General features: G+C 45.2%; 4 protein-coding genes across 7 annotated transcripts in view; 2 read left to right on the forward strand and 2 right to left on the reverse strand.

The window, feature by feature from the left end:
* Nucleotides 1-4,147, forward strand: part of mylka (myosin, light chain kinase a) — a 36,126-nt gene extending 31,979 nt beyond the window's left edge. For both annotated transcript variants that reach the window (XM_047046348.1, XM_047046350.1), the window contains 11 exons: nucleotides 271-570; nucleotides 820-846; nucleotides 941-1,031; nucleotides 1,163-1,366; nucleotides 1,471-1,688; nucleotides 1,803-1,926; nucleotides 2,059-2,211; nucleotides 2,455-2,578; nucleotides 2,672-2,762; nucleotides 2,851-2,979; nucleotides 3,143-4,147. In XM_047046348.1, the coding sequence (XP_046902304.1) occupies nucleotides 271-570; nucleotides 820-846; nucleotides 941-1,031; nucleotides 1,163-1,366; nucleotides 1,471-1,688; nucleotides 1,803-1,926; nucleotides 2,059-2,211; nucleotides 2,455-2,578; nucleotides 2,672-2,762; nucleotides 2,851-2,979; nucleotides 3,143-3,381 (1,700 nt within the window). In that variant the 3' untranslated portion in view covers nucleotides 3,382-4,147. The remainder of the gene's footprint in view (nucleotides 1-270; nucleotides 571-819; nucleotides 847-940; nucleotides 1,032-1,162; nucleotides 1,367-1,470; nucleotides 1,689-1,802; nucleotides 1,927-2,058; nucleotides 2,212-2,454; nucleotides 2,579-2,671; nucleotides 2,763-2,850; nucleotides 2,980-3,142) is intronic.
* A 1,108-nt stretch (nucleotides 4,148-5,255) lies between these two features.
* On the forward strand, nucleotides 5,256-17,565 carry fer1l6 (fer-1 like family member 6). Its single transcript, XM_047046852.1, has 42 exons — nucleotides 5,256-5,562; nucleotides 5,887-5,975; nucleotides 6,182-6,302; nucleotides 6,407-6,461; nucleotides 6,580-6,711; nucleotides 6,810-6,872; nucleotides 6,955-7,033; nucleotides 7,221-7,377; nucleotides 7,598-7,787; nucleotides 8,025-8,217; nucleotides 8,366-8,700; nucleotides 8,841-8,949; nucleotides 9,045-9,198; nucleotides 9,316-9,436; nucleotides 9,526-9,626; nucleotides 9,760-9,850; nucleotides 9,943-10,062; nucleotides 10,189-10,341; nucleotides 10,471-10,648; nucleotides 10,769-10,893; nucleotides 11,137-11,271; nucleotides 11,374-11,523; nucleotides 11,597-11,704; nucleotides 11,876-12,037; nucleotides 12,215-12,416; nucleotides 12,505-12,635; nucleotides 12,744-12,866; nucleotides 13,075-13,120; nucleotides 13,313-13,357; nucleotides 13,570-13,658; nucleotides 13,760-13,888; nucleotides 14,143-14,277; nucleotides 14,423-14,550; nucleotides 14,641-14,811; nucleotides 15,113-15,267; nucleotides 15,379-15,521; nucleotides 15,619-15,707; nucleotides 15,849-15,947; nucleotides 16,070-16,311; nucleotides 16,394-16,551; nucleotides 16,729-16,829; nucleotides 16,934-17,565. The coding sequence occupies exons 1-42, from the start codon at nucleotides 5,528-5,530 to the stop codon at nucleotides 17,112-17,114; spliced, it is 5,523 nt and encodes a 1,840-aa protein (XP_046902808.1). The 5' UTR covers nucleotides 5,256-5,527; the 3' UTR covers nucleotides 17,115-17,565.
* A 172-nt stretch (nucleotides 17,566-17,737) lies between these two features.
* On the reverse strand, nucleotides 17,738-19,944 carry LOC124485319. Its single transcript, XM_047046851.1, has 3 exons — nucleotides 18,953-19,944; nucleotides 18,481-18,843; nucleotides 17,738-18,345 (listed from the first exon to the last, which is right to left on the reverse strand). Exons 1-3 carry the CDS (start codon nucleotides 19,530-19,532, stop codon nucleotides 17,783-17,785), a joined length of 1,506 nt encoding a protein of 501 aa, XP_046902807.1. The 5' UTR covers nucleotides 19,533-19,944; the 3' UTR covers nucleotides 17,738-17,782.
* A 1,187-nt stretch (nucleotides 19,945-21,131) lies between these two features.
* On the reverse strand, nucleotides 21,132-23,643 carry LOC124485753. 3 transcript variants are annotated; one of them, XR_006958091.1, is made up of 5 exons: nucleotides 23,516-23,643; nucleotides 22,898-23,236; nucleotides 22,466-22,635; nucleotides 21,987-22,001; nucleotides 21,132-21,833 (listed from the first exon to the last, which is right to left on the reverse strand). XR_006958091.1 is itself a non-coding variant. In XM_047047537.1 (5 exons), exons 1-5 carry the CDS (start codon nucleotides 23,592-23,594, stop codon nucleotides 21,759-21,761), a joined length of 618 nt encoding a protein of 205 aa, XP_046903493.1. In that variant the 5' UTR covers nucleotides 23,595-23,642; the 3' UTR covers nucleotides 21,132-21,758. The 3 variants fall into 3 exon arrangements, 1 of the variants encoding a protein (XP_046903493.1); XR_006958090.1 differs by having other exon boundaries at nucleotides 22,466-22,632; nucleotides 23,516-23,634; XM_047047537.1 differs by having other exon boundaries at nucleotides 22,466-22,575; nucleotides 23,516-23,642.
* Between the last annotated feature and the right edge of the window lie 1,703 nt (nucleotides 23,644-25,346).

Here is a 25,346-nt window from a genome sequence, read left to right on the forward strand (position 1 = left end):
CAGGCCATTCCGAACCATGAGCGCACGCACAGCTGTTCACAGGGTCCAGTCTTGTAGTGGATTCAAGGCGTGTTGAAATAACTACTGCGGAGCCTATTGGTTAGAACTACATTCTGACCCCTGTGTCCAGATATCGGTGTTGACCTATGCGTGTTGTTTGTATATATTCTATATATATACATACAGTATATCTGTATGTCTGTGTCAGTTGAATGTATGTCGTTGAACCTAATGTTTATACATACATCTATCTGTGTTTGTGTTTATCAGACAAGCCGGACCCCCCTGCACGTGTGCCCGCGGCCTCAGACATCCGGCGCTCCACCCTGACCCTGTCGTGGTACGGTCCCACGTACGACGGGGGCAGCGCCGTCCAGTCCTACAACCTGGAAATCTGGAACTCTGTGGACAAGGAGTGGAAGGACCTGGTTTCCTGCAACAGCACCTCCTACAACGTACAGGACCTGCTGCCCGACAGGGAGTACAAGTTCCGGGTCAGGGCCGTCAACGTCTACGGCATCGGAGAGCCCAGTGCGGAGTCTGAGCCCGTCACCGTGGGAGCCGAGGATGGTGAGCGCCCCCTGCTGGAAGGGTCTGGACTTACCTGTGTTTCTCTCTAGAGCAGGCGAGGTTGCGCGACAGGGATGTTGTGGTTGGATTTGTTGTCAGTTGGTTATAATGTTTATGTGCCCCTAGAATGACTTGAGGATTGGTTATTTTATTTGTTAAAGACCTCACAGTTTAACTATGCCGATATTTAGTAGAGATTTAGTTTCGTCCCAGATTGTTATATAAGTTATTATGTCTTTAATTTCACAGAAGAGGAGGCAGAGGCTTCAGATGACGGTATGTTGATACTTTCGATCAGGTTCACAATAATCAGATAACCATTACTATTAATAACTCTCACTGTTTACTGATGAGAAATGCCCCTCTCTAGACTTGGAGAAGGAGCCAGACTACAGAGATGTAACAGTCAGAGCAGATCTGAAAGTCAAGGACCTGTACGATGTTGAAGAGAGACTGGGAACGTGAGTACTCAACATCAATCTAGATCTCAAATCGAAGGGTGTGCAAACAACATCTCTGTGTGTTCAATTAACACTGTCCTACCGTATCTTCTGTCATTGGCTCAAAAGTGCAAAACGTTCTGTGTTTTCAGGGGGAAATTTGGACAAGTGTTTAAACTTGTGGAAAAAGCAACCAAAAAAGCCTGGGCTGGGAAGTTCATCAAAGCTTATTCTGCCAAAGAGAAGGATAATGTCAGACACGAGATTGGAATCATGAACAGCCTTCATCACCCTAAGCTTGTCCAGTGCATAGATGCATTCGAGGGCAAGTCGGACATTGTTATGGTTTTGGAGATGTGAGTATATATTGAGGTTTTAACAGTTAGGTCTGTTTCCCCCATGTAGTTCAGAAAAAGTCATGTTAACTCAATGATGTGTGTGTGTGTGTGCTGATTCTCAGGATCTCCGGTGGTGAACTGTTTGAGAGGATCATCGACGAGGACTTTGAGCTGACTGAAAAGGAGGTGATCAAGTACATGCTGCAGATCGTAGACGGGGTCCAGTTCATCCACCAACAGGGCATCGTCCACCTGGACCTCAAGCCTGAGAACATCATGTGTTTAAACAAGACCGGCGGCAAGATCAAACTCATTGACTTTGGCCTGGCACGCAGACTAGGTAACACAGGCCCTGTCCAGACACACACTCCCCTTCACCACGTCCGTATGCTGTTTGTTGTCATGCTAACCCTCCTGGTTGGTTACCGTACCAATCTACCCTGAACGCTCGCAGAAAACGCCGGGACGCTCAAAGTGCTGTTCGGAACCCCGGAGTTTGTGGCCCCAGAGGTGATCAACTATGAGGCCATCAGCTATCCTACGGACATGTGGAGTATAGGAGTCATCTGCTACATCTTGTGAGTGTCGCTCCAACCACACATGCTCCAGCACTATAGTGAGACATGTCACTGTTGTGTAAATGCGGGAGTCACACTTATTTATAAATGTGTGTTCCCACCTTCCTCCACTGCTCACCCTCCCCCTCACAGGGTGAGCGGCCTCTCGCCCTTCATGGGAGACAACGACAACGAGACCCTGTCCAATGTTACCTCGGCAACCTGGGACTTTGAGGACGAGGCCTTCGACGAGATCTCGGACAACGCCAAAGACTTCATCACCAACCTGCTCAAGAAGAGCATGAAGTGAGCGTAGCAGCAGTGTCTGTGTGTTGATGTGCCTGTCTGTCTGTCTGTCTGTGTTGATGTGCCTGTCTGTCTGTCTGTGTTGATGTGCCTGTCTGTCTGTGTGTTGATGTGCCTGTCTGTCTGTGTGTTGATGTGCCTGTCTGTCTGTGTGTTGATGTGTCTGTCTGTCTGTCTGTGTGTTGATGTGCCTGTCTGTCTGTCTGTGTGTTGATGTGTGTGTCTCTCTGGGCTGGTTTCCAGGGCCCGTCTCACCTGTGCACAGTGCTTTGAGCACCCCTGGTTGAAACAGGACACCAACAGCATGCAGACCAAGAAACTGTCCAAGGAAAGGATGAAGAAGTACATCCTGAGAAGAAAATGGCAGGTAAGGCAAAACGGGAGAGTAAAGCTCGGACTGTCATTGTCCACTGTCTGTATGCCTCTCCTATGTCGTTCTTTACCATGGATCTCATTTCAGAAAACGGGCCATGCCGTGAGAGCCATCGGAAGACTGTCGTCCATGGCGATGCTGGCTGGGGTTAGTGCCAAGAAGGGCTCACCCACTGAAGGTAAAATACTGTGGTTCTCTCTTCTGTACAAATGTGATGTTATGAAAGTGATGATTTTCACCTCTCGTATGATCATGTTGTCGTGCAGACGACAACCAGTTCCTGGAGTGTCTCGAGTATGAGGAGAAGACCCAGATGAAGCCCACCTTCACCTCCGTCATCAAAGACGTGGAGGTGGTAGAAGGCAGCGCCGCCAGATTTGACTGCAAGATCGAAGGTGACAGTGACACGCCACCCCAGCAGCTCCCCTGCTGAAGGAGCACTTCAGTTCCGTCTCCTGGCATATTAAGGCCATTTCCTCCGCTTCTTTTCCTCCCGGTTCTTTGAAACTTGACGATCTAAATGAAGCGTACCCCATTCCTTGTGTGCCCCCCCCTCAGGTTACCCTGACCCAGAGGTGGTTTGGTATAAAGACGAGCAGCCAATCAAAGAGACGCGTCACTTCCAGATCGACTACGACGAGGAGGGCAACTGCAGCCTGGTCATCTCCGAGGTCTCCGGGGATGACGACGCCAAGTACACCGTCAAGGCCGTCAACAGTCTGGGGGAGGCCACCTGTACAGCTGAACTACTGGTGGAGGTGATGGCTGAAGAGGAGGAGGAGGAGGAGGAGGAATGAGATGTTCTAGATGACAATGAAGATGTTGGTGGGGATTACAGTTATGGTGGTTAGTGGGGTAGGTTAGTCATTTGGGTGGTGGTGTTGGTTAGTAATGTTGGTGGTGATGATAGTAATGATGGTGTGCCTTTTTTGCCTTGTTTCTTTTTCATACCTGCTTTGGTAAGACACTCACCTTCTCAGACATGGTGATCAAATGGGCTTGGATGACCTTCTGCTATGTTTTGTGCACTTTCTTTTTTACTTACTTACCAGTTATGCTAGCAGATATCAGATGTTGATATTTATAACATTACATTGACATTAACCACATTCCAGCTGTTTGTGCTTTAACCCTTTATTTAAAGGCATTTCCTCAGTGGCTTTTCAGTTCCTCCTCAGCCAGACAAACCAAACAAAGTCACAGGTGTGTTTGTGTGTTATCAGCAGTACGGTATTTGAAATTACCAGAGCTTTTGCTCTTAAGAATGTTTTATTTTTAGATTTATTTAAGCACAGAGTTAATGTTATCATTTGAGCATCAGTTTTGATTTATTTTCCTGCAAGCACTTGTCCACCATATTACAAAGCCGCAATACTTAACAGACCAGTGAAATATCAGACCTAGTTGTTGGTTGTTTTGTTTTGTTTGTATTAGATGTATGTAGATTATATTTCTTAAATTTTTATAAATATATCAGTTTGACAGACTGCAGATTCCATGTAATGAGAACACTACAAGTGTAGTTACTCACCATTACTAAATAAAATTTTATCACAAAACAAATGCTGTTTGTACTTGTAATTTGTATCTTTGAATGATTAATTATTGCTCTTTTTTCTTGCAATGTATTGTCCGTCCAGTAGAGGGATCAACTGACATGAGATCATAGATTGGTACGGACAAAACCTTTCTTGCCAGTGAAATAACGTACTCTCACGAATCATTGGCACTTTGCTGTTAAACCTTGTTTTACATTAACTGTTGTGTACTTAATAATGACAATAGTTAGACGATGACAATTACACTCTGTCTCGTTTGCAACACTAATTCCCCATCCCTCTGATCAGATGAAAGCCAATCTACCTGTCTAAGGAGCATGACAGTTTGCACGATAGTCTGTGTGTATTTACCAGGGGTGTGTAGGCTCAAGCTGCCAGCCTCAGAGATCCTGTTCACCTTGGTAAACCTCTGGGTAAACATCATGCATGGCTGCATGCCAGGTCATCCTCGGATTGAAATGACCATGGAGCTAACTTGTAAATAACGCTGTTTCTAAATGCTGATAAGACCTAAGACATGGCAGTCTGCTGTTTAAATTACCGTATGGAGGGACAGTAAATCGTAATTCTATAAGATACTTCATAAAAACCTGTTGAGGAACACAACCTTCTATAAATTACAATAAAGCTTTGGATTAACATCGATTCATGTTCTACAGTACCTCTTACAACAGGACCTAAGGAAGTATACATGTAATAACTGGGTGTAGTTAAATGAGTAGCAGGGATCATAAGAAGGACTGGTCTCCATATGCTTTTCTAAGTCAACAGTGTAGCACGTATCACTCCTTGTGCTCTGAGGTGCTGGGTGAACTCCAGTCTGTGCCTCAAGCCCACCTCTGCTGGAGATAAAGCTAGTTTCTTCAGTCTACAGGACCTGTTATATTTTCGATCTGAGAACATCAAATGGCCTCCAAACCAAGGTAATTTGTTCACCACTTATTGACATGACCTCATATTATATACTGTGTCAATCTAAGGATTAGAATGGCTGTTATAACAACTTGTTGAACTTTGTGTGTTTGCAATGACTGTTGAACAAGCCCCATCATAATACAAACAGAGCTGTATTGAACTGGAGTTGAACCAGAGCATCGTTCATCCGTGTATTGTAGATTATTGAAATATGTACTGTTTGGTAGGATTGGTAAGTAGTCATGTCTGCTAGGAGGGCAGGTTCCTAAAGAAAACCACAAGCCAGCAAACACGCAACTTTCATCCCGTGACAAGAAATCAAACGAGAGAAACAGGTAGGGTCAGGAGAGGAGCTGTAGTCATTTGAGTTTCTCTACTTTAAAGACAAGTGAGACGTTAGATTTAGCGACGAGAAGTATTCTGGAGAGAGAGCTTGTTTCAGGGAGTACGTAGACTTTTACCTGGCAGAATGGATCCATCAAGCCACAGTCCTGCACAACACAGGTGAGCCTCCACAGCTACCTGCCTCCACCTCTGAATCCTCTTACTCACTCCCACGCTTAAACTGGATTGATCGATCGATCTCTGTTCAGGGATTAATTAGAAAAAAATAACAATATGTTCATCGGTGCCTCCTGATGCCATGCTAAGGCTAAGTTCAGTTTGTTTAATGGGACTGCATTGGATTGGTGTCTGTGTGAAACTGTAAAAATACAGATACCGTAAGGTGGTGGTGGGGTTTGTCTGGATGTGTCTGTGTTTGTGTACTTTCACATAATGCATTGAGTTTGTAGCCCATGAGTGAGAGTGATCTACTCATGTGTCCAGGAAAGGGAAAGGAATGTTCGGGCTGAAAGTGAAGAAGAAGAAGAAAGTCAACACAGAAGGTCTGGTCTTGGCAAACAAGGGTGCTCTTGGTAAGGCCTTAAAAACAAACACGTCAATCTGTGTACAGTGTAAGCGGCTTTGGAACACGAGAGAGATTGGGTCCTGTCTTATTGTCAACTGCACTTGAGCCACTTAAGCCAACTCGGCCTGCTACTGAATGGTTGGGTTTTCACTGTTTGCATTGAGATCATGTGTCTTATAAATGTTGCTCTACATGCGTGTGAATGAGTGTTAGATGGTGCAGAGGCCCAGGCTAACGCTGAGGGTGCAGATCTCGAAGGCCTGAACCCTGAAGACGGCAGGCCTTCCGGTCCCTCAGGCCTCAACCCTGTCAGACACAAGCCTAAAACCAAAAGGTACCCCACACACTGTATCCGTCTGTATCCCTCCAGTCCTTCACCGTCCTTCAGACACACGTTTCTAAGGTAACGACTGTACTAACACAGCACTGTCCTAACAGACACAAGCTCAAGCCAAGAATCCTGGACGCTGAGAGTAAAGCACAGTCCTTCCAGGTAGACGCACATGTCGCAAATGACTCACTGATAATAATAATAATAATAATCAGGTTAACTTTCAAAATACGTAGGCATCAGTTGAGGGAAGAACTGTGCCTTTATCTGTGTCCTCTAGATAGCAATCAACATCACAGAGGCCCGACAGCTGGTTGGAGAGAACATTGACCCCAGCGTGGTGATAGAGATAGGGGATGAGAAAAAGCAGACGACCGTGAAAGAGGGAACCAGCGCTCCCTTCTACAATGAGGTGCCCTCAAGGATCTTCATCTGATCTGACCTCTGGCTCTTCACACGAGAAAGTGGTAGGATGTACACGTCTAACTCTCCTCTCTCTTTTTGAAACAGTATTTTGTGTTTGACTTCTTTGGCCACCAAGAGACCTTCTTTGACAAAATCATCAAATTATCGGTGAGTAGATGAGGAAGGAAAGCCACAGTAAAACGCATCAGTTGTGTCTTCCAGACTGAAAGCAAAATTCCCTCCTTCTCAGGTGATGCATTCCAAAATCATGAGAAGCTTTTGTGTTGGATCCTTCAAACTGGATGTGGGGACAGTCTACAGGCAGCCTGGTAGAAATACCCCCCTACCCCCCAGCGTCCTCCTCTCCCTTTCTCTAACTTTGTTATTATTTCTCTCTTCTACCCTTTCTGTCTCTATTCCACTCCTCACCCTGGCACGTTGAAAGTGTTAATGTGTCCACTGCATGGTTTATTATTCTCCCTCCCTCTTTCTTGTCCCCATCCCTGTACTGCCTAGGTCATCAGTTCACCAACAAGTGGGCAGTGCTGACTGACCCTGCAGACATCCGCACAGGGGTCAAAGGTTACCTGAAATGTGACATCGCTGTGACAGGCAAGGGAGACGCCATGCAGCCTTCTCAGAAGCTCAGCGACGCTGAGGAGAACATTGATAAGTGAGAGGCGCACACACATACAGTAACACAAACACATCATGTACTATCCAGTACACACACACACAATACAGTGATCCTTTTCACACAAAACAAAGAAAACATTGACACAACTTGCTTGAGCGTCTGTGCAGAATATGGATCACAGCAGTAATCACCCCACTGTATGTGTGATACTGAAAGGTGGTTTGAGGTGTCCCTGACTGGTTGTTCTCTGACCCAGGAACCTGCTGCTTCCAGAGGGTTTCCCATCAGAGCGTCCCTGGGCCCGGTTCTACGTGAAGGTTTACCGGGCAGAGGGTCTGCCTAAGAACATCATGGCTAACATCATGGCCAACGTCACCAAGGCTTTTATAGGGGACAACACGGCCCTCATAGACCCATACTTGGTGGTGTCCTTCTTTGGACAAACGGTAACCAAGGAAAATGTCCTTTGTCCCACTTTCTAGTTTCTTTACCTCTAGTTTCTTCACTTCTAGTTTTCTCACTTCTGGCTTGTTTGCTGTGTTTGAGACTTAATTGAACTAGTTTAATTGCATTCTTTTTTCAGTTGGTCGAACGTTAGAGGCTTCTGCTTGGTGCCAGGTTAGGTTAAGTAAGCAGAGGAAAGGATCTGAACTTGAGCCAGGTGTACCGTGTGTGTGACCCAGGGCAGAACATCGACCCAGAAGAGCACAGCAGACCCGGTGTGGAACGAGCAGGTGGTCTTCAAAGAGATGTTCCCTCCGCTGTGCCAGAGGCTGAAGATCCAGGTGTGGGATGAAGGGAGCATGAATGATGTTGCCATAGGGACACATTACATCGACCTGCGCAGGATCTCGAATGAGCAAGATGGTGACAAAGGTCTGTCCAGGTCTTTAAAAGCCTTTTCTTTTTTTCCCACTGATGATGATCACAATATTTACTTGATATAACCTGCCTCTCTCTCTTTCTCTCTTTTCTCCATCTCTTTCCCGCTGTCTTTCACTTTCTCTCTTTGTACTCTCTTTAGGTTTCCTTCCCACGTTCGGCCCAGCCTGGGTCAACCTCTACGGCTCTGCCCGCAACTTCTCCCTGGTGGACGACAACCCTGAGCTGAACGAGGGTGTGGGAGAGGGCGTGTCCTTCAGGGGCCGCGTCTACCTTGAGCTAGCGGTGGAGATCCTGTCAGGGGGGCCGGGTGCGGCCGAGTCCAAAGCCCGCATGAAAGATCCCAAAGCAGGGAAAGCTGGAGGGAAAGACCCCAAGGCCCCCACTGGGGGGGCAGGTGGAGGCGGGGGTGCAGGAGAAGAGGAGAAAGCCAAGGCTCTGGGGGCAGAAGTGATGCCAATAGAGTCTCCACCTCAGGTGAGGGACACTCATCTCACTGCTAACCACCACCACAGTCCCTTACCACTCACATTCTACTAGGTTGCAATTACATATGTCCTCATCGATCTGAAGCTGTTAGTCAGCGCTAGATCAGAACGCTGTCCTGCTCTCCTCAGGGCGGCGACACTGACAAGGACACCTTTCTGCTGTTCGGAGCTCTGTTTGAAGCCTCCATGATTGACAGGAAGGTCGGGGACAAGCCAGTGAGCTTCGAACTTTCTGTCGGTCAGTACTTAATTTTGAGAGACCTTTTAAATCTAAAATCAATTGGTGACAAAGTATATATCGTACTCACAGTGTGTGTGTGTGTGTGTTTCTAGGGAACTTTGGGAATGCCCTAGAGAACCCGTCTCAGCCCAGTACTAGAAGAAAGGTGGAGAGCTCCGAGACTGAGGGCACCCCCCTGCTGGAGACCTCAGACGTCTGCAAGTCCTCCTCCCCCCCAGAGAAACCTCTCATCTGTGACGGGAACAGGTGAAGACCCATCGCCCCATGGTCGTCTCTCTTCCTCAAACGGAGGAAACCTGTGTGAAGATGGATTTCGGTCTCAGGAGGATGATGCAGTAATCCAGTGTGTTCCTGTGTGTCTAGGTACTACATGCACCTGCCCATTGGCAGACAGAAGCCATGCGTCCATGTGTTCAGTCGCTGGGAGGACCGCACCTATCGTCTTTACAATTCCAACATGTTGGAGAACATCGGCACTGTGTTTGTATGTCGACCTGCTTCCGCCGTACACGACCTGACCAGACATGTGGGAAATGGACTGGGAGTAATGGTGATATGGTGTTCTGTATCCAGGAACAGGGTATGGCCAGTGCAGGAGAGCTACACAAGCAGTCGGATCCTGGAGCGGAGGTTCTCATTCGTCGATTGTTTAAGGACTTCTGTATGGATGCCAGGTACTCCCAACAACATCACTCGATGATGACAGGTAGTGTGAGCATGGCCAGTGTGTTTACTGTACACTGAACATGTAAAGTCATCAAATTATTGTGTGTGTGTGTGTGTCTGTGATTACAATCTTTTCTGCAGACACTTCATAGCCTTTACAGATGGGAAGGTAAAGAAACTTCAGCTGACAATGTTGGACAAGAAACGCCTCACAATGTGCAAACAAGAACTGGTACGGGCTTTTCATAGCTGCTCATATTCAAGTCAATATTGTGTTTTGTACAGTACGTGTGTGTGTGTTCATGCCACTGCTACCCCCATCAGGAGAGTATGATAGCTGAAGCTGAGTCCATCGCTGAAAGAAAGCGGAAATCCCTCAGTGTGAAAGAAATACTCCTGGAGGCATCCAAACTCTCCCAGAAACTCAGGTTCTTGGTGGAGGAGGTATGCTGTGTGTTTGTGTGTGTGTGTGTGTGTGTGTGTGTGTGTGTGTGTGTGTGTGTGCGTGTGCGTGTGCGTGTGTGTGTGTGGGATGACACAAAACTGACTGCTCTTCTCCCTTTCATCCAGCCCCAACACACTGTCCCAGATGTGTTTGTGTGGTTGCTAAGCAACAACAAACGCGTGGCATATGCCCGGGTCTCCGCCCGCGACCTCCTCTACTCTGCCAACCCAGAAGAGAGGGGCAGGGACTGTGGCAAGATTACAACCTTATTCCTCAAGGTAAACGAAAGTTTGGAGAAGAAGAAAAAAAACTTCACCGAAATGAATATATAGCTTCATGACTTCTAGAGACAGCTTCTTGTTTCTAACCACCTGTTACACTTCCTGTATCCACTTGCCTGCTCCCAGCCCCCAGGGAAGCGAGTGGTGGGCTGGACCGTGCTGGCTAAAGTGGACATCTATCTGTGGTTTGGGAGCTGCACAGACTCCTCCCATGTGCTGGAGGAGTTGCCTGAAGGGATGGAACCCAAGGAGGGCGCCACTCAGGGGCATGTTGGTCCCCTTCCGGACCACCTGCTGTATCAAGGTACGACAAGGCACTGCTGCAACCCATCCCCCAAAAGAGTATCATCTTCAAGTGGGGTTAAATGGCTAAAGCCACTGTAGTGTAGTTGGTTTAGATTTAGATGTGTGTGTGTGTCCTCAGATCATCACAACTTCCAGCTGCGAGCCCACATGTACCAGGCCAGAGGGCTGATAGCTGCAGACAGCACAGGCCTCTCAGACCCGTTTGCCAGGGTCTCCTTCCTGTCTCACAGCCACAACACAGCAGTAAGGCTTCCTCCCACACAGTACACTACACTCGGGCACACCGACACCCTTCTCTTTCTCCCTCCCTCAGTTATTTCAAGTCTCTCCATCCTCCCTCTTTCCCTCCCAGATGTAGAATGTGCTCATCTATTCTAGGCAAAAAAGCTTTTATCCATAGCAACATCCAAGGGGTGATTCAAACCTTCAACCTCTTGATCTTGCTATCAAATGCGATACCGCTGAGCTATACCCATGTCCTACCAGATCATCAACCAGACCCTGACCCCTACCTGGAACCAGACACTGCTGATGAGAAAGCTGGTGCTGCACGGAGAGCTGGCTCACCTGGCCCAGGAGCCGCCACGCGTTGTCATCGAGGTGTACGACGACGACGCCCTGGTCAGAGCCAACAGGATCCGCCCAATGCCTGGATGATCTCATCTTTCGGATTTTTCTGAGTATTCCGCCTTCCTCCTCATGGAACCTGTCTGTTTCCCTCAGGGCAAGGCAGAGTACCTGGGCTCCACTGTGGCCGTGCCCGTGCTTCGAGTGGCCGACGAGCCCTACTTTCCTCCTGAGCTGCAGTACTGCCCTATTTACTGCGGGGGGCAGTCTGGGGGCGACCTTCTGGCTGCCTTCGAACTCCTCCAGGTATATATAGTAGGAGGCAGAACCAATGAAACGGGTCAGTGGGACATTTGCAGCAGTTGTCTCTCCTTTGTAGATCCCAGAGTCCGGTGAGGAGAGTCTTCCACTGCTGGAGGAGGCAGAGGGACTGGTTTACCCTGTACCTGCTAACATCAGGCCTGTCCTGAGCAGGTACCGCCTGGAGGTGAGACACACACTGGGATTTGCAACCACGTTGAGCGTAAAGGGCTCTTTTAATCAAACAGGCTAGACATTTGTTCCATGTGTCCTACTCCTTGTGTGAGACAGACAGGTGTGTGTAATGAGAGACCGGTGTGTTATGACAGGCAGGTGTGTGTTGTCTTGCTTCCTCCAGGTGTTGTTCTGGGGTCTGAGGGAGCTGAAGAGGGTGCAGCTGCTGTCTGTGGACCGGCCGCAGGTGTTTATAGAATGTGCAGGGAGCAGTCTGCGTTCCTCTGTCATCCAGAGCTACAAGAAAAACCCCAACTTTACTGTTCTGGTGGACGCCATAGACATGGTAACTGTTACCTGTCCTGCTATGGATCGTTTTGCTTGTGGCCATTAGTATAAACATGTGTTAACTGCTGTAGCCACTTTTTAACACTATCACTCAATGGAGATAATTGAGGTGATTCTTACCCTCCCCTCGTTCTCCTTTGTCCCCCCTCTCTCCTATCCTTTCTTCCCTTTTTAGGAGCTACCAGAAAATGAGCACCTCCACCCTCCCCTCAGCATCAGTGTGGTGGACTGGCGCGCGTTCGGACGCAGCACCCTGGTGGGAAACCACGTCATCAACAACCTGCGGCCCTTCAAATACACCTCTCTCTCTCTGCCCCCAGCCAGCATGATGGCCAAGCCTACACTTGCCCTGGTTATGGACCCACCTATCAGAGAAGGTGAACATCCTAAACATGATGCTGGGCTCTTATTAACCCCCCTAGGTTGGTCCTGTGTCTTCTTAGCTGACATTGTTTCCTATCCCAGGTGCATACCAGCTGTCAGCAGACAGCGACCCCTCGATATCAATCCCCCCCGAGGACTGCCTCATCCCCATAGACCAGGAAGCACCTCCTAGGGCTCCGCCCCCTACTGAAGCGCCGCCTGAGAAGAAAAAAGTGAGAGGATACGCCAGGCCACAGAGGTCACACACACACACACACACACAAGCGTACACACAAGCGTACACACACACTGTCATTAACAACCTGTTTCACGTCCATTAGGACAACAGACAGAGCTCGAGGAGGTCGACGAAGAGGAGAAAACGCACCATGGCAGACGAATCAGCAGAGAGTGTCATCGACTGGTGGTCCAAGTACTACGCCTCAGTGGACAAGATCCAACAGGTGAGAGTTGTTAGAGCACTTCACTGCAGATCAAGAGGTCACTGGGATGCATCTGAAGGGGTGGCCCGGGTTACTGACTTACCTCAGTGAAGTGAGTGAAGCACTGAGTGAAGCTTCAATCAAATGTGGGATGGTACAATGGGCAAGAACATGAATTAAGATCCACCTTTGAGATGAAATTGAATGAATGTTATGATATGTCTTGCAGGCAAAGTTAAGAGAAGGGCACCCATTTCCAAATCTGTATGACAATGGTGAGTGTTGATATGCAGGTTGTTGTGGTATCAAACTTAGAACTCTTAATTAAGTAAGTATTCAGGTTTCATTGTAGAACGGAATGGACAGCACTCTGGTGCTAATAGTTTACAATGTTCTCTGGCATTATGACATGCAATATTGTGGTCCCTTACCACACACACACACATACACATTGTTGTGCATTGCAGTATCTTCATTCCAAAACTTGATTTCCGATGGCGTAAACTCCTTGGGTAAGGAAACTATACAGTAGCTGGTTGACTTTAAAGGGTTTCACTTCATTCTCTGCTTTTGGTGGAACACTCTATAACAGAGGAGCACACCACAGTGCAGGACAGTGGGGCTTCTGGTCAACATTCTGACTTCAACACTTTCAGTAACTGTGTGTGTGTGCGCGTGTGTGTGTAAAGAGAGTAAAATATGTCATTTTTTATTTTTTTACTAGTTGGTGGCCAGCAGGTTGATGATAAAAAGAAGAAAGTACCCAAAGTGAAAGAAGTCAATGTGTTAAGTGGCAAACTGGCCACACTGCAGGTACTGTATAACAAAAAAAAATAACACAAACATCTGACAGTGGGCCACAAGGAGTGACCAATCATCACCACGTTGAGTGAGACTGTGTCAATCCCTTCCAGCTGTATGACAAGGAGCTGGAGGCAGAGTTTGGTCCGTTTGATGACTGGGTGAACACCTTTGAGCTGTTCAGGGGCAAGGCCAACGATGAGGACGGAACGTGCGATGAAAGGTTCGTGGGCAAGTTCAAGGTGAGTAACGTTACACCGGTGGTGGGTCTACCTCACAGTTGATCTGATCTGTTCGAGAGGGGGGAAAAAAAAGACTAGAACATTCCGAACTATTTCCGAAACTGCTATCAAAACAATACTCTCCTGTTCCAGAGTTGTCTCTAGGTTGCAGATCCATCCTACACAGTGCAGAGGCGATACATCCATATACTGTAGATGACCAGTGTACTGTACTTGTCCGTCAGTGATTACATCCCAGGTTACTGTGCGTCCAGGGTCGCTTCTGTCTGTACAAGCTGACTGAAGATGAAGAGTGGGAGGAAACTCCAGACCCGGGCGACTTCAAAGTCAACCTCGGGATCCCCTCCAATCACTCCGTCAACGTCCTCATTCGTGTCTACATAGTCTCTGTGAGTGGTGTCTATATTCCATTTAGTCTCTTTCTAAAAGACTTTGACTGATAATATGAGTTGACTGGTAAAGTGTTAGTGTGTGATCTAGTTAAGCAAGCTATCTGTGCTCCATGGTTCCCTACTGTCCTGCTGTGCTTCCCAGGCTGCCAACCTCCACCCGGCAGACCCGGATGGGAAGTCGGACCCCTACATCGTCCTGAGGCTGGGAAAAACCGAGATCAAAGACAGAGACAACTACATTCCCAAACAACTCAACCCTGTCTTTGGCAGGTAGGAGACTTAACACAAACAGAGCCTGAGATCTCTGCAAGGTTTTAAGATTCATTCACTTTGTCCTCCCGGACTCCTTTCCTGTCTCAGGTCATTTGAGATCCAGGCGACGTTTCCTAAGGAGTCCCTGCTGACCGTCCTGATCTACGACTACGACTTGGTGGGGGGTGACGACTTCATAGGAGAGACCAAGATCGACCTGGAGAATCGCTTCTACAGCCGCCATCGGGCCACCTGTGGCCTGCCCACCGAGTATTCAGTGTGAGTCAAAGTTGTGTTCAAGGAGGCGATATTTTTATACTCCAAATAAGTGTGTGGGTTGTAACATTTACATTTAGAAGACGCTCTTATCCAGAGCGACTTAGAGTAAGTACAGGGACATTCCCGTCAAGGCAAGTAGGGTGAAGTGCCTTGCCCAAGGACACAACGTCATTTGGCACGGCCGGGAATCGAACCGGCAAACCTTCTGATTAATAGCCTGATTCCCTAACCACTCAGCCATCTGGCCCTCAGATCTGACAGCCATCTGTTGTTTCAATTGTAACTGCTTCTTTTGGTTCAGTGACGGGTACAATGCATGGAGGGACTCCCTGAAGCCCTCAGAGCTGCTGATGAAGCTCTGTAGAGACAACGGTCTAGACGGGCCCCACTTTACACCAGGAAAAATCACCATTGGGGACAAGGTCTTCACGGGGAAAACCCTCTTCTCAGACGAGGGTAATGTATGGTGTCAGCGAGTGTATAGCTGCCATGTGTTGTACCACAGTGCAAACCTAACCCTACATCCAGACAGGGGCGTGTGACTGCTGCCGTGTTGCTGTCTTACAGAGCAGACAGTGGAGTCCTATGAACACCTGGCTCTGAAGACCCTCCACAGGTGGGCAGAGATGCCTGGGGTGGGGCTCAGACTGGTGCCAGAGCACATTGAGACGCGCTCACTCTACAACAAGGCCAGGCCAGGCATGGACCAGGTATCGACACGCTATTCTATTCTATTCTCTCCTGCCTTTATTCTATTCGACGCTATCAAACATTCCATTGTACATCCTCGTGTGTGCGGATGCATAGGGTCAGCTCCAGATGTGGGTGGAAATGTTCCCTATGGACATGCCCCTCCCCGGACCCTCAGTGGACATTTCCCCACGAAAACCCAAAGGGTAAGGCTCTGACCACTCATTTACCATTAACCGTAACTGTACTTTTTACATTTGCAGATTGATACACGTTAATGTGTGGCGTAGACTGCTTGGGTAAGGAAACATATACAGCATGTAGCTGACTGTGTTTCCTGTGTTAAGGTATGAGTTAAGGATCATCATCTGGAACACTGAGGATGTGATTCTGGAGGACAGCAACTTCCTCACGGGTCAACAGTCAAGTGACATCTATATCAAAGGGTGAGGAGAACCATCTACTGTATGTGATTATGCTGTCTCCAAATTACACCGATACAAAAGTACACAGTATTGTTTTTTGGCTTAACTGCATTTGTACTGTGATCTTCTTCTCCTATTTGTAGGTGGTTAAAGGGCTTGGAGGACGATCGCCAGGAAACTGATGTCCACTACAACTCTCTAACAGGTGAAGGCAACTTCAACTGGCGCTTCGTGTTTCCCTTCAGCTACTTACCGACTGAGAAAGTGGTGGTGGTCAGCAAGAGGGAGAGCATCTTCTCTCTGGACAAAACCGAGCAAAAACTCCCTGCCATTCTGGTGCTGCAGGTCTGGGACTTTGAGAGGCTGTCATCTGATGACTTCCTAGGTGAGACAAACTCTATTTCCAAGAGGGTCAAATGAGCTGAATGTCAAAGATGGGCCATCCGGTGATTTGTGTGCGTTCCTAGGCACGGTGGAGTTAGACCTGCATGGGTTTCCTCGCGGGGCTAAGTCAGCCAAAGCTTGTAAGCTGGACATGCTGGGTGACAGCATGGAGAAGATCTCCATCTTTCAGCAAAAGCGTTCCAGAGGCTGGTGGCCCTTCGTCAAGTCCGAGGAACTCACGGTACCACTCAGTCATACTTCCCAGTTCTGTGCTAACAGTGCCTCTTTAACAATCCTTGAAAGGGCAGATGTGTGTCGTCATATAACCCTTTCAGACATTTAAGACACTTGCAGACCACGTGTCAATATGACAAGCCTACCACTAGTTTAGACACAGGATTTGTGTTCACTCTTGTAGGGGAAGGTTGAGGCAGAGTTCCACCTTGTAACCGCAGAGGAGAGGGACAAAAACCCAGTTGGACGAGCCCGCAAGGAGCCAGAACCACTAGAGAAACCCAAGTAAGATGCTCTAGTCAAGGCCTTCATGTTTGAAACGGTTAGAAACCCTTCTTTTCACCCAAATTCATCATTGTAACTAAGTCTCCCTCCCTCTCACCCATCAGCCGCCCCGACACCTCCTTTTCCTGGTTCATGAACCCCTTCAAGTGTTTCTTCCACCTGATCTGGAGGAATTACAAGAAATACATCATCATAGCCCTGGTCCTCCTCATCACTGCTCTGTTCATTGCCCTGCTGCTTTACACTCTCCCTGCAGCCATCTCCCAGAAGATCGTTAATGGATAAGATGCTCAACAGACTTACACACATCACACTGTCAGGTGGTGTGTGACCTAATGCTGTATCATGTATAGTGGCTGCTACCTGAGGAATGACTGAACTTCAACAGTTAGCATTTATTGAGATTTAGCAAGAAAAACCTCATTAAAAACAATTTGGTAGTGAAAAAATGCTGTGACAAAATACTCACTGCTCCTCTTTCAAAATAAATGATTACATATTTTAAATAAAGATTGCATACGCATAGATACATGTAGGGAAATGTCAATGATCAAGTTTTTGTTATATCTATAGACATGTCAGGATAGGTTCAATATGTCTAACATTTTACATTATGTGAAGCACTTTGAATTGCCTTTGTTGAAATGTGCTATACAAATAAACTTGCCTTGCATAAATATTAATTCTTCTTAAAGACAATTGTGACAAATAAATACAATAAACATTTTAACCATCACTGTTAAGTAATTTTGCTTCTTTGATATCATAAAATCACAATAAAACTGATCAATCATTTTGTATTGTAATTATCTAAACATTATTCACCAGTGTCAAACATTATAGCCATATGTCCAAAACTAAAATGTCCTATTCATGTCCAAAACTAAAATCCAAACCAACAAGTTTACTCAGACACAACCAAAATCACTCTTAAAAACAACCTGTCCTGATCATTAAAAGATCTCAGAGTCCGTCCATGACAGACCTTGCTGGGCCTGTGAGGAAGACGAGGAAGTGGACGTCACCGCAGCGTGATTGACAGTCTCTACTAGGCTGTGTCCTAGCAACGGTGAGGAGTTTAACTGGAGAGAACCAGGATAAGCTAAGGCAGAGTTACAGTGAGTTCGGTTAAACAAAAGGCTACCATAGGAGGGGACAGTGTTGTTCCGCTGCTGAGTGGTGACTGCCGGGGCTTGGCTCTGGGTGTTCAGGGCCTGGGCTGGTCCTGCACTGGTAACCTGGGCCGACTGGTTCATTAGGCAGGCCTGCAGCTTGCGTTTAGCCCTCCAGCGAGCCACCCGGAGCCGGGTCTTCTCTCTGCGCTCTCTCACCAGGTCAGCCAAGAGGGGCTGGGGGAGGGATTTCTCCATTTCCCGCCTACGGTTCAGGCTGTGTCGGCGAAGTTCCGCCCTGCGAAGCTTGTACTCCTCATATAGGCTCAGGTCCTTAGGCCACGCCCTAACCTGCCTCTGTGCCGTGGACACAGAGACGGACATGGCAGGCTGGGACAGGGAATCTGATGACAGAACAGGAGGTTTATAATAACAGCAAAATCGGAATTTCCTTAACATGAATAAACTGTGACATGTTTACTATGTGACTGACCATAAATAGTTAAAGAGGTAGGACAAGGGCATGAGTGACTACTCACAAGTGTCAGAGCTGGTTGAGCTGAACGGTGTATGATCTATGAAGTTTCTGTTGTCCTGTGATGGGCCTCTCCAGTCTTCCTGACTACCCTGGGCCAGACGTTCACAGTCCAGCAGCAGAGAGGCCACCTCCTCTGGTTCCTCTTTTATACAGATAACCTCTACCTCCTCTTCCTCCTCCTTCACCTGTGGTCGGAAAGAACCCTTGGAGGCCAGGGTTGAGCCCATTGCACTGTCCGTCTGATCACAAGATCCTTGTATTGCGGTTGGGGTCTCTGTTGCCTGCTTACTGGTCCACTGATCAGACTCACACTCCTGATCCCTCCTCAGAGAAGCTGCATCATCTAGAGGCCTGGTAATCTCTTCTGGGGGGCAAAAGTCAAACAGACGTAATTATGTTGAATATGTAACACGTCCCCTAGATTGTGACCATGATACAAACAAAAAATATACACAGAGCTAGTGCCATTTTACCTTTAGGTTCCTGGTCCTCCAATGACCCATTTACTACAGATACATTGCTTACTAAGTCATCCACATCCTGCAAATGATTTTCTTGCAGGTTGTCAAACGATGTGGCCAACGAAGAATCGGGGGGTTGAGTGACTCTATTCTGGAGCTGGTTAGTTTCCTTTGTTGTATTTCCTCCGTTGCCATCGTCCCTTCCTGTTGCAGAGGCTGCTGAGGGCACTGATAACCCTGGGACAGTGAGGGTTTCGGAGCGGACATACGCGGTCTTCTGGCAGGGGGAAACCCGTCGGTCTTCCTTTGAAACCATGCCACTCAGGCTCTGCTTTAAGTATTTTAATCGTATTTCAGACAGCTGCAGTCTACCCTTAATATCTTCGTTCTCCTTTTCCTTGACTGCCTTCTCTCTTTTGACCGCAACCATCTCTCTTTTGACTGTTGACATTTCCCTCTTTAGCTCTTCGAATTTGACGCCAACCACTTTGAGCATCTCTGCTAAAACTGTTTCTACAGCTGTATTTACCGCTCTCTCTATGACTGTCCCCATCTGGCCACGCATTAGTGATACAGCTATACTGACATCCATATTTAAATAACGAGCTGAGTAGTGTAACCCTCAGCTAAAACGAACAAAATGTATAGTAGCTCACCTAACGTAACGCCTTTGAAAACGTAATGTTAGTATTATTATAAACGTATTATTAGGTATCTGACTAGCACTACTACTGTAGCTAGCTGGCTGGCTACACAGTAGTTGTTTCCGTTAGCTAGCTACAGCATCCCTTACCGTAATAGCTAGCTAATATGTGCCATTCCAGATCCAAGAAGGCTAACAAAATGTGCTGTATATATTTAACTACGTTTAACTTGTTGGAATAAACAAATCTATCTTAAAAACCAACAACAGTGGATGTCTATCTGCCACGTTTGAAGTCCAACTTGTCGCTAAATAAATAAATAAACTGTTGGTACGTTGCATAGACGGAAGTAAATATAGTTTTCTTGTGTTTCACTAAATAACGTTCGGTGGAGTCAGTAGTCTACAGCTTTGCACCGGGCTCGGTTTGTCTGAAAGAGCTCAATTTAGACGGTTGTAGGGCACCTGTATGCTGAATTTTACTGTCTTTATTTGAAAGTTGGAAAGTTTGTTTATATTTTTAATACAGGCATTTGAATAGTCAACGGTAGTTTCGAGATGTCATTTTAAACTTTTGCCCTTATGATTAAACAAAACCGTATTTATTTCTGAGTCCAATCTATTTAATAATTGTGTTTTTGAAATTGAGGAAACCTGTCACATTTTATGGAATAAATGACAACACAGAAAAGCACAAGGTTTTCACAAAAACAACAGAATCTCTGTCTCAGGTTGAGGTCCACCAGGAATAATAATTACAATAAAATGTAAAAGCTAAAATACAAAAATAGGGCATAGTAAAATCCATAAAAGAATAGAACAATAAAACTAGGAAGTCAGATGGCTGAGCGGTTAGGAAACGGCTATTTATCAGAACGTTGCCGGTTCGATTCCTGGCTGTGGCAATTGACGTTGGAGTGAAGTGTGAAGTGCCTTGGGCAAGGCACTTCACCCTACTTGCCTCGGGGGAATGTTGCTGTACTTACTGTAAGTTGCTTTGTATAGGAGTGCACTCCATGTCTGCTAAATGACTAAATATAAATTTAAAAAATTTACAAAAACAAAATCTTTTCAAAAAAGAGAATGTTTATGGGCTTACTTGAAAATGTCATAATCATTATCATCAAGTAAATATCCCCTGTACTAAAAATAGACCCTATGAAAAGTATAAAATACAACCCTTAATCATCCTTCTGGCATCCCAATAATCCTATTGTAATTATTACTATTTCTTTTTATATTTTATTAATGTTGCTGACACTTAATTATGCTGACATTAAGTGCTAGGCTTCAATACATGCAAAGTTTCAACAGCTTTTTGTAGTGTATTCGCCAACGAACGGACAGCAACAACAAAACAAGACAACAACAAGTATTTTCAGGTGCAATGAAGATAATAACCTGCTAAACAATCTAATGGAAAAATCTAACAATGTATAGGCTAGCTATTACATAATCACGTCGCCAGTATACATTATAATTCAGCATATTGCAATTTCCTACTTATCAGAAAGCACATGTTTAATAATCACTCTGCTGGCAAGATCGTTACTCTCCATAACTTTATTTAACTACAAATTCCTCAACAAGCGGTCTCTATTGAGCATTAACATTTTTGTCATTCCGTTTTTGTGATTAAATTATGCCGTACTAACAAGTCTCTAACAATATAAAACGTATCTTAATCAGGTGGGCTAGACATAACTGTCTACTGTACATAGCACATAGTTTCCATTGGGGGATTCTGCAAACAAATAAGAATTGCACACAAGCTTAATGTTACTATTTTGAGCTCTTATCAGCTGCTAGAGAAGTCCTGGGAGAAATGGTGTCTAGGATCCTTGATTACTTACTGTTTTTTACAAAGATATTACTACAGATAACTGATCTCCAAGCCAGCACAGTTGACCACTACAAGCTTGCTACTGTAATAGCCTTCACCATTGTGGATGATAAAGTCCATTGACTATCTTTCACAACAACTTCCTCTGTGTCGCATCACACAATTATAATATGGCGTAAAAGATAACACAAACAATTTCAATAAATCGATGAAATAGCTCATAATTAACCAGAGACAGTTATACTTTTATACTTTATACTGTATCTGAAATGATAATACATGCGATCACAATAGAGCAGCCTCGCAGGAGACTCGCCAGAGCTGTGCCTGTGTCACACCCTCACTCCAGGGGGCTTCTTCCTCATATCCATGTAGGTTGAAGTGCTTTCAGGGTTTCCTCCCCTTCTCTGAAATACACATGCATCTCCCGTGTCATTCATCCCAAACTTACAAACTTAGTTTGATTCTAAGTGAAATCAACTGAAGCTGTATTTTATACAACTATGGATAGTTTGGTGATGTATAGTTGAGGTGTATCATCAGTCATTGATGGTTCTTACCTTGGTTTGATTTTGCTGTGGGAAGAATCAAACACAAAACATTGTAGATTGTTATGATGATTGAAAGGACTACTGATACAAATGACAATTCGCTTCAGATCTGTAACAGATGTTTCTGTCAGCTCTTTTGACTCGTCAAATTATGACTTAAATGTTAAATGGAAAATTTCAAAGCTCTATGGTCATGTGGGTTAGTGAATCATCATCCCAGACACTGATAACAGAAAACCAAAGATTATTGTGAGCTAGAGCAGATAATGTAGATAGAGTGATACAACATGATAATATAGACAGATAAACTGCATTTACACATTCTTACAAGTAATATGTTCATTATGTATGTCTATACTCTACAGATTAAGGATATGTTATCCTTCTTACAGCCGTGCGTGTGAGTCTACATGCCTGCCGAGTTCATCTACAGACAGAATGTTAAATTCTACACTGTCAAGTAATGATTGTTTTAGTGTGAGACAAACCTTTAGTTTGACATAGACAGACGTTATAACGAGGCTGTAGAGAAGAAACAAGCCAGATAGTCCAATCAGCAGCCATGAGATAAGGTTAAGGTCTGGACGGTGGAGAAGGGCTGGGGTGGAACACACAGAGACTTCGGTTGTATCCCTCAAGCATGGAGATGTGGACACTGCTACCACAGAAAGTATACAATTCAGTCAATTAAAAACCCTCAAAACTTAACAAGGCATTGGCCGTGGCGGAGGTTGTTCTGTACAGAATCAGTTTGATGATATAACATAAAACAATGTAATCTACAATGCCACACTAATACAATCGTAGTATTGTAAAATATACAGTATGGTCAACAGCTTGCTAGCTCTGAAGCAACGACACACAGTCCCCAAGACTGATGAATGCTGAGCCAAAATCCATCTGGCAAATGTCCTACTGACCTTGGAGTAGTTTGGTCGGAGATCCCTTTTTGGGTATGATCGGAATTTGCGTTAGGTTGGAGAACTCACACTCATAACGCCGTCCTATGTCATTTGGATCCACATGGTATACTATAAATTTGTACCGGTTACTTTCTAGGGAAAACACGGTGCAGTTTAAATTGGGGTTCCTTAGCTGACAGATGATTTCACTCTTTGCAGAAGGAGAATTTTGAGGAAGGGGCATTTTGTTCAGTCTGGCATCCATTTTTGAGGGGACTGTTTTTGTGTGCTCACAAATGATTGAGAAAGTGCCATCTGGATTTAAGGTCTGACTGGCTGGCTGGAAAACCTCAAAAGCTGGGATAGGAATAAAAAAATACAGAGCTTCAGTTAGATTAATGGGCAATTACATAACTTGTGTTAATTAAAACCACATCATCTCACGTTATAGAGGCTTGTTGAATCTGGTAAGGGTAGTTTTACAAATAATCTTTAGAAGTCTTTTTTTTTTTACCCAATACTGTATTTACAATGTTTTGGGATTTTATATTATGCATGTCTCATTTGCGAAGTTAGATTATCAAGGTTTCTGAATGAATGGTATATAGCTGATGTAAAATAGATGAAAGATCTCACCATCACAAATGCAAAGAAGAAGGACCACGTAGACTGTGGTGATGAGTTGAACTCTCATTTCTCTAACTCGTGGTTTCATGACAGCTGCTTAGCATTGTGAACACAAAGGAGAATCCTGAATCATAAACCCTTCAATCCATCCTATCACAGTGCTTCAATACAACTGCTTGTCTCTCATTGGACAGTTATAGACGTGAAGTAGGTTAGTTACTCTTTTGGTTTGAGGACTAGATTTTTAAAAAGTAGTTTTTTCCTGTCATGGACCACTACCAAAAGAATCATCCACATTTTATTAAATTTTTGAAATATTTAATTGTTAAGCTCATTTTCTAGAATGAATTAAATGACGTGTAGTATGTAGAGCAGAAAATGAAGTCTTCTTTAGATTTTTATTATTGGATTGAGGAATCTACAGACATCTGAGTTAGCTAACTGTCTAACAATGCAATTTCTTGCTAAGAAATGTCCCCCTTTTTTTGAATGAACCAAATATTTTTAATAAGTAGTTATAAGCAGCCATGTTAATCCCACATCCTGTTGTTTTAGAATGTTTCTGTGAAGTTGAACCTCAAACCTTGTCAGCACTAGTGAGGTGCTGCCTGAAAGGTTTCATGTGATTGGCTCCCCAGAGCTTTGCTTCCTGTTTTTTCTGAAAATCGGTGTGAGGAGACATGCTGACTGAGTTATTTTCAGCCTTAGATATATTTGTGATGAGAATCACAGGAAACTTTTTCAGATTTGAATGAAGTCAGTAATCTTACCACTTCTTTACCAAACTCATTCGTAATGATTATTTGTTGCGTTAACATGCAGTGTTCTAGTTTTAGTCTAAAAAGGAATTTAGCACATTTTGGTGTGGTTCGGTGGCATGTTAAAGTTCAGTATAATTAAAATACTGCCTCTTAGCAGTCATGGTATCCCCATGGTATACCCATTCTTTAGTGTTGATGAGACACTGACCACTTACAGAATGACAAGGTTGAGAGGTTAACAAGAAGGGGAGGATGTTCTCTCTGGACAAGACCAAGCATAAACTCCCTGCCATTATTCTGCTGGAGACCACAAGTGACGTTATGACACTGCTTGCATTTGTTTTGACACTGGGTCTGTGTACTCTCATTTAGGGGATGGTTGGAGGTTGAATTGAAGGAAATTGGTCTCCACATTGGTCTCTCTAAAAAGAAAAAAAAATAATTAAAAAGCCTGCACTAAAATACACTAGAATAACAACAAGAGAGTAGGCTTCCTACTGGTTACATTTACATTTAGTCATTTAGCAGACGCTCTTATCCAGAGCGACTTACAGTAAGTACAGGGACATTCCCCCCGAGGCAAGTAGGGTGAAGTGCCTTGCCCAAGGACACAACATCATGTGGCACGGCGGGGAATCGATCCGGCAACCTTCTGATTACTAGCCCAACTCCCTCACCGCTCAGCCATCTGACTCCCTTACAGAACTTTTATTATACAGTACAGTATCTGATCCATTTTCCAATGTCTGTATTAATAATATTTTCTCTGGTATGTAGACAACAGCCATCAACCATTTCCTGCCACTTACAGAAGGGTATCATGGCGGCAGGTTCAGCAGTTGAAAGAGGCAGAGATACAGATCAGGTGTCATTTCACCTTACTCAAACTTGACCTTAGTCAAACTGAACATTTTTGAATGTGAGATAATTGTACTGACATCATCATCTGTAGGCCTATTTCAAGAAATATTTTGTATTATACACTGAATTCAGGAAGTACACTAATTCACAATTAATTAAAAAAATTGAGAGATGAGTAGAGAGATATAATCCATTTCAGTGTCTGAACATTCAAGTTT

This window comes from Hypomesus transpacificus, chromosome 23 (assembly GCF_021917145.1).
Source record: "Hypomesus transpacificus isolate Combined female chromosome 23, fHypTra1, whole genome shotgun sequence".
Lineage (NCBI taxonomy): Eukaryota > Metazoa > Chordata > Actinopteri > Osmeriformes > Osmeridae > Hypomesus > Hypomesus transpacificus.

Bases quoted from the DNA above. Each gene is read 5' to 3' on its own strand.
- fer1l6 (XM_047046852.1), top strand. From the start codon at position 5,528: ATGGATCCATCAAGCCACAGTCCTGCACAACACAG. The intron at 6,303-6,406 runs GTACCCCACACA...CTGTCCTAACAG, and splicing joins CACAAGCCTAAAACCAAAAG to ACACAAGCTCAAGCCAAGAA. The intron at 11,272-11,373 runs GTCAGAGCCAAC...TGTTTCCCTCAG, and splicing joins TGTACGACGACGACGCCCTG to GGCAAGGCAGAGTACCTGGG.
- LOC124485319 (XM_047046851.1), bottom strand. From the start codon at position 19,532: ATGGATGTCAGTATAGCTGTATCACTAATGCGTGGCCAGATGGGGACA. The intron at 18,844-18,952 runs GTAAAATGGCAC...TTTGCCCCCCAG, and splicing joins GGAGGACCAGGAACCTAAAG to AAGAGATTACCAGGCCTCTA. The intron at 18,346-18,480 runs GTGAGTAGTCAC...TTCTGTCATCAG, and splicing joins CTCAACCAGCTCTGACACTT to ATTCCCTGTCCCAGCCTGCC.
- LOC124485753 (XM_047047537.1), bottom strand. From the start codon at position 23,594: ATGAAACCACGAGTTAGAGAAATGAGAGTTCAACTCATCACCACAGTC. The intron at 23,237-23,515 runs GTGAGATCTTTC...TTCCTATCCCAG, and splicing joins TCTTCTTTGCATTTGTGATG to CTTTTGAGGTTTTCCAGCCA. The intron at 22,576-22,897 runs GTCAGTAGGACA...GTTCCACCCCAG, and splicing joins TCCGACCAAACTACTCCAAG to CCCTTCTCCACCGTCCAGAC.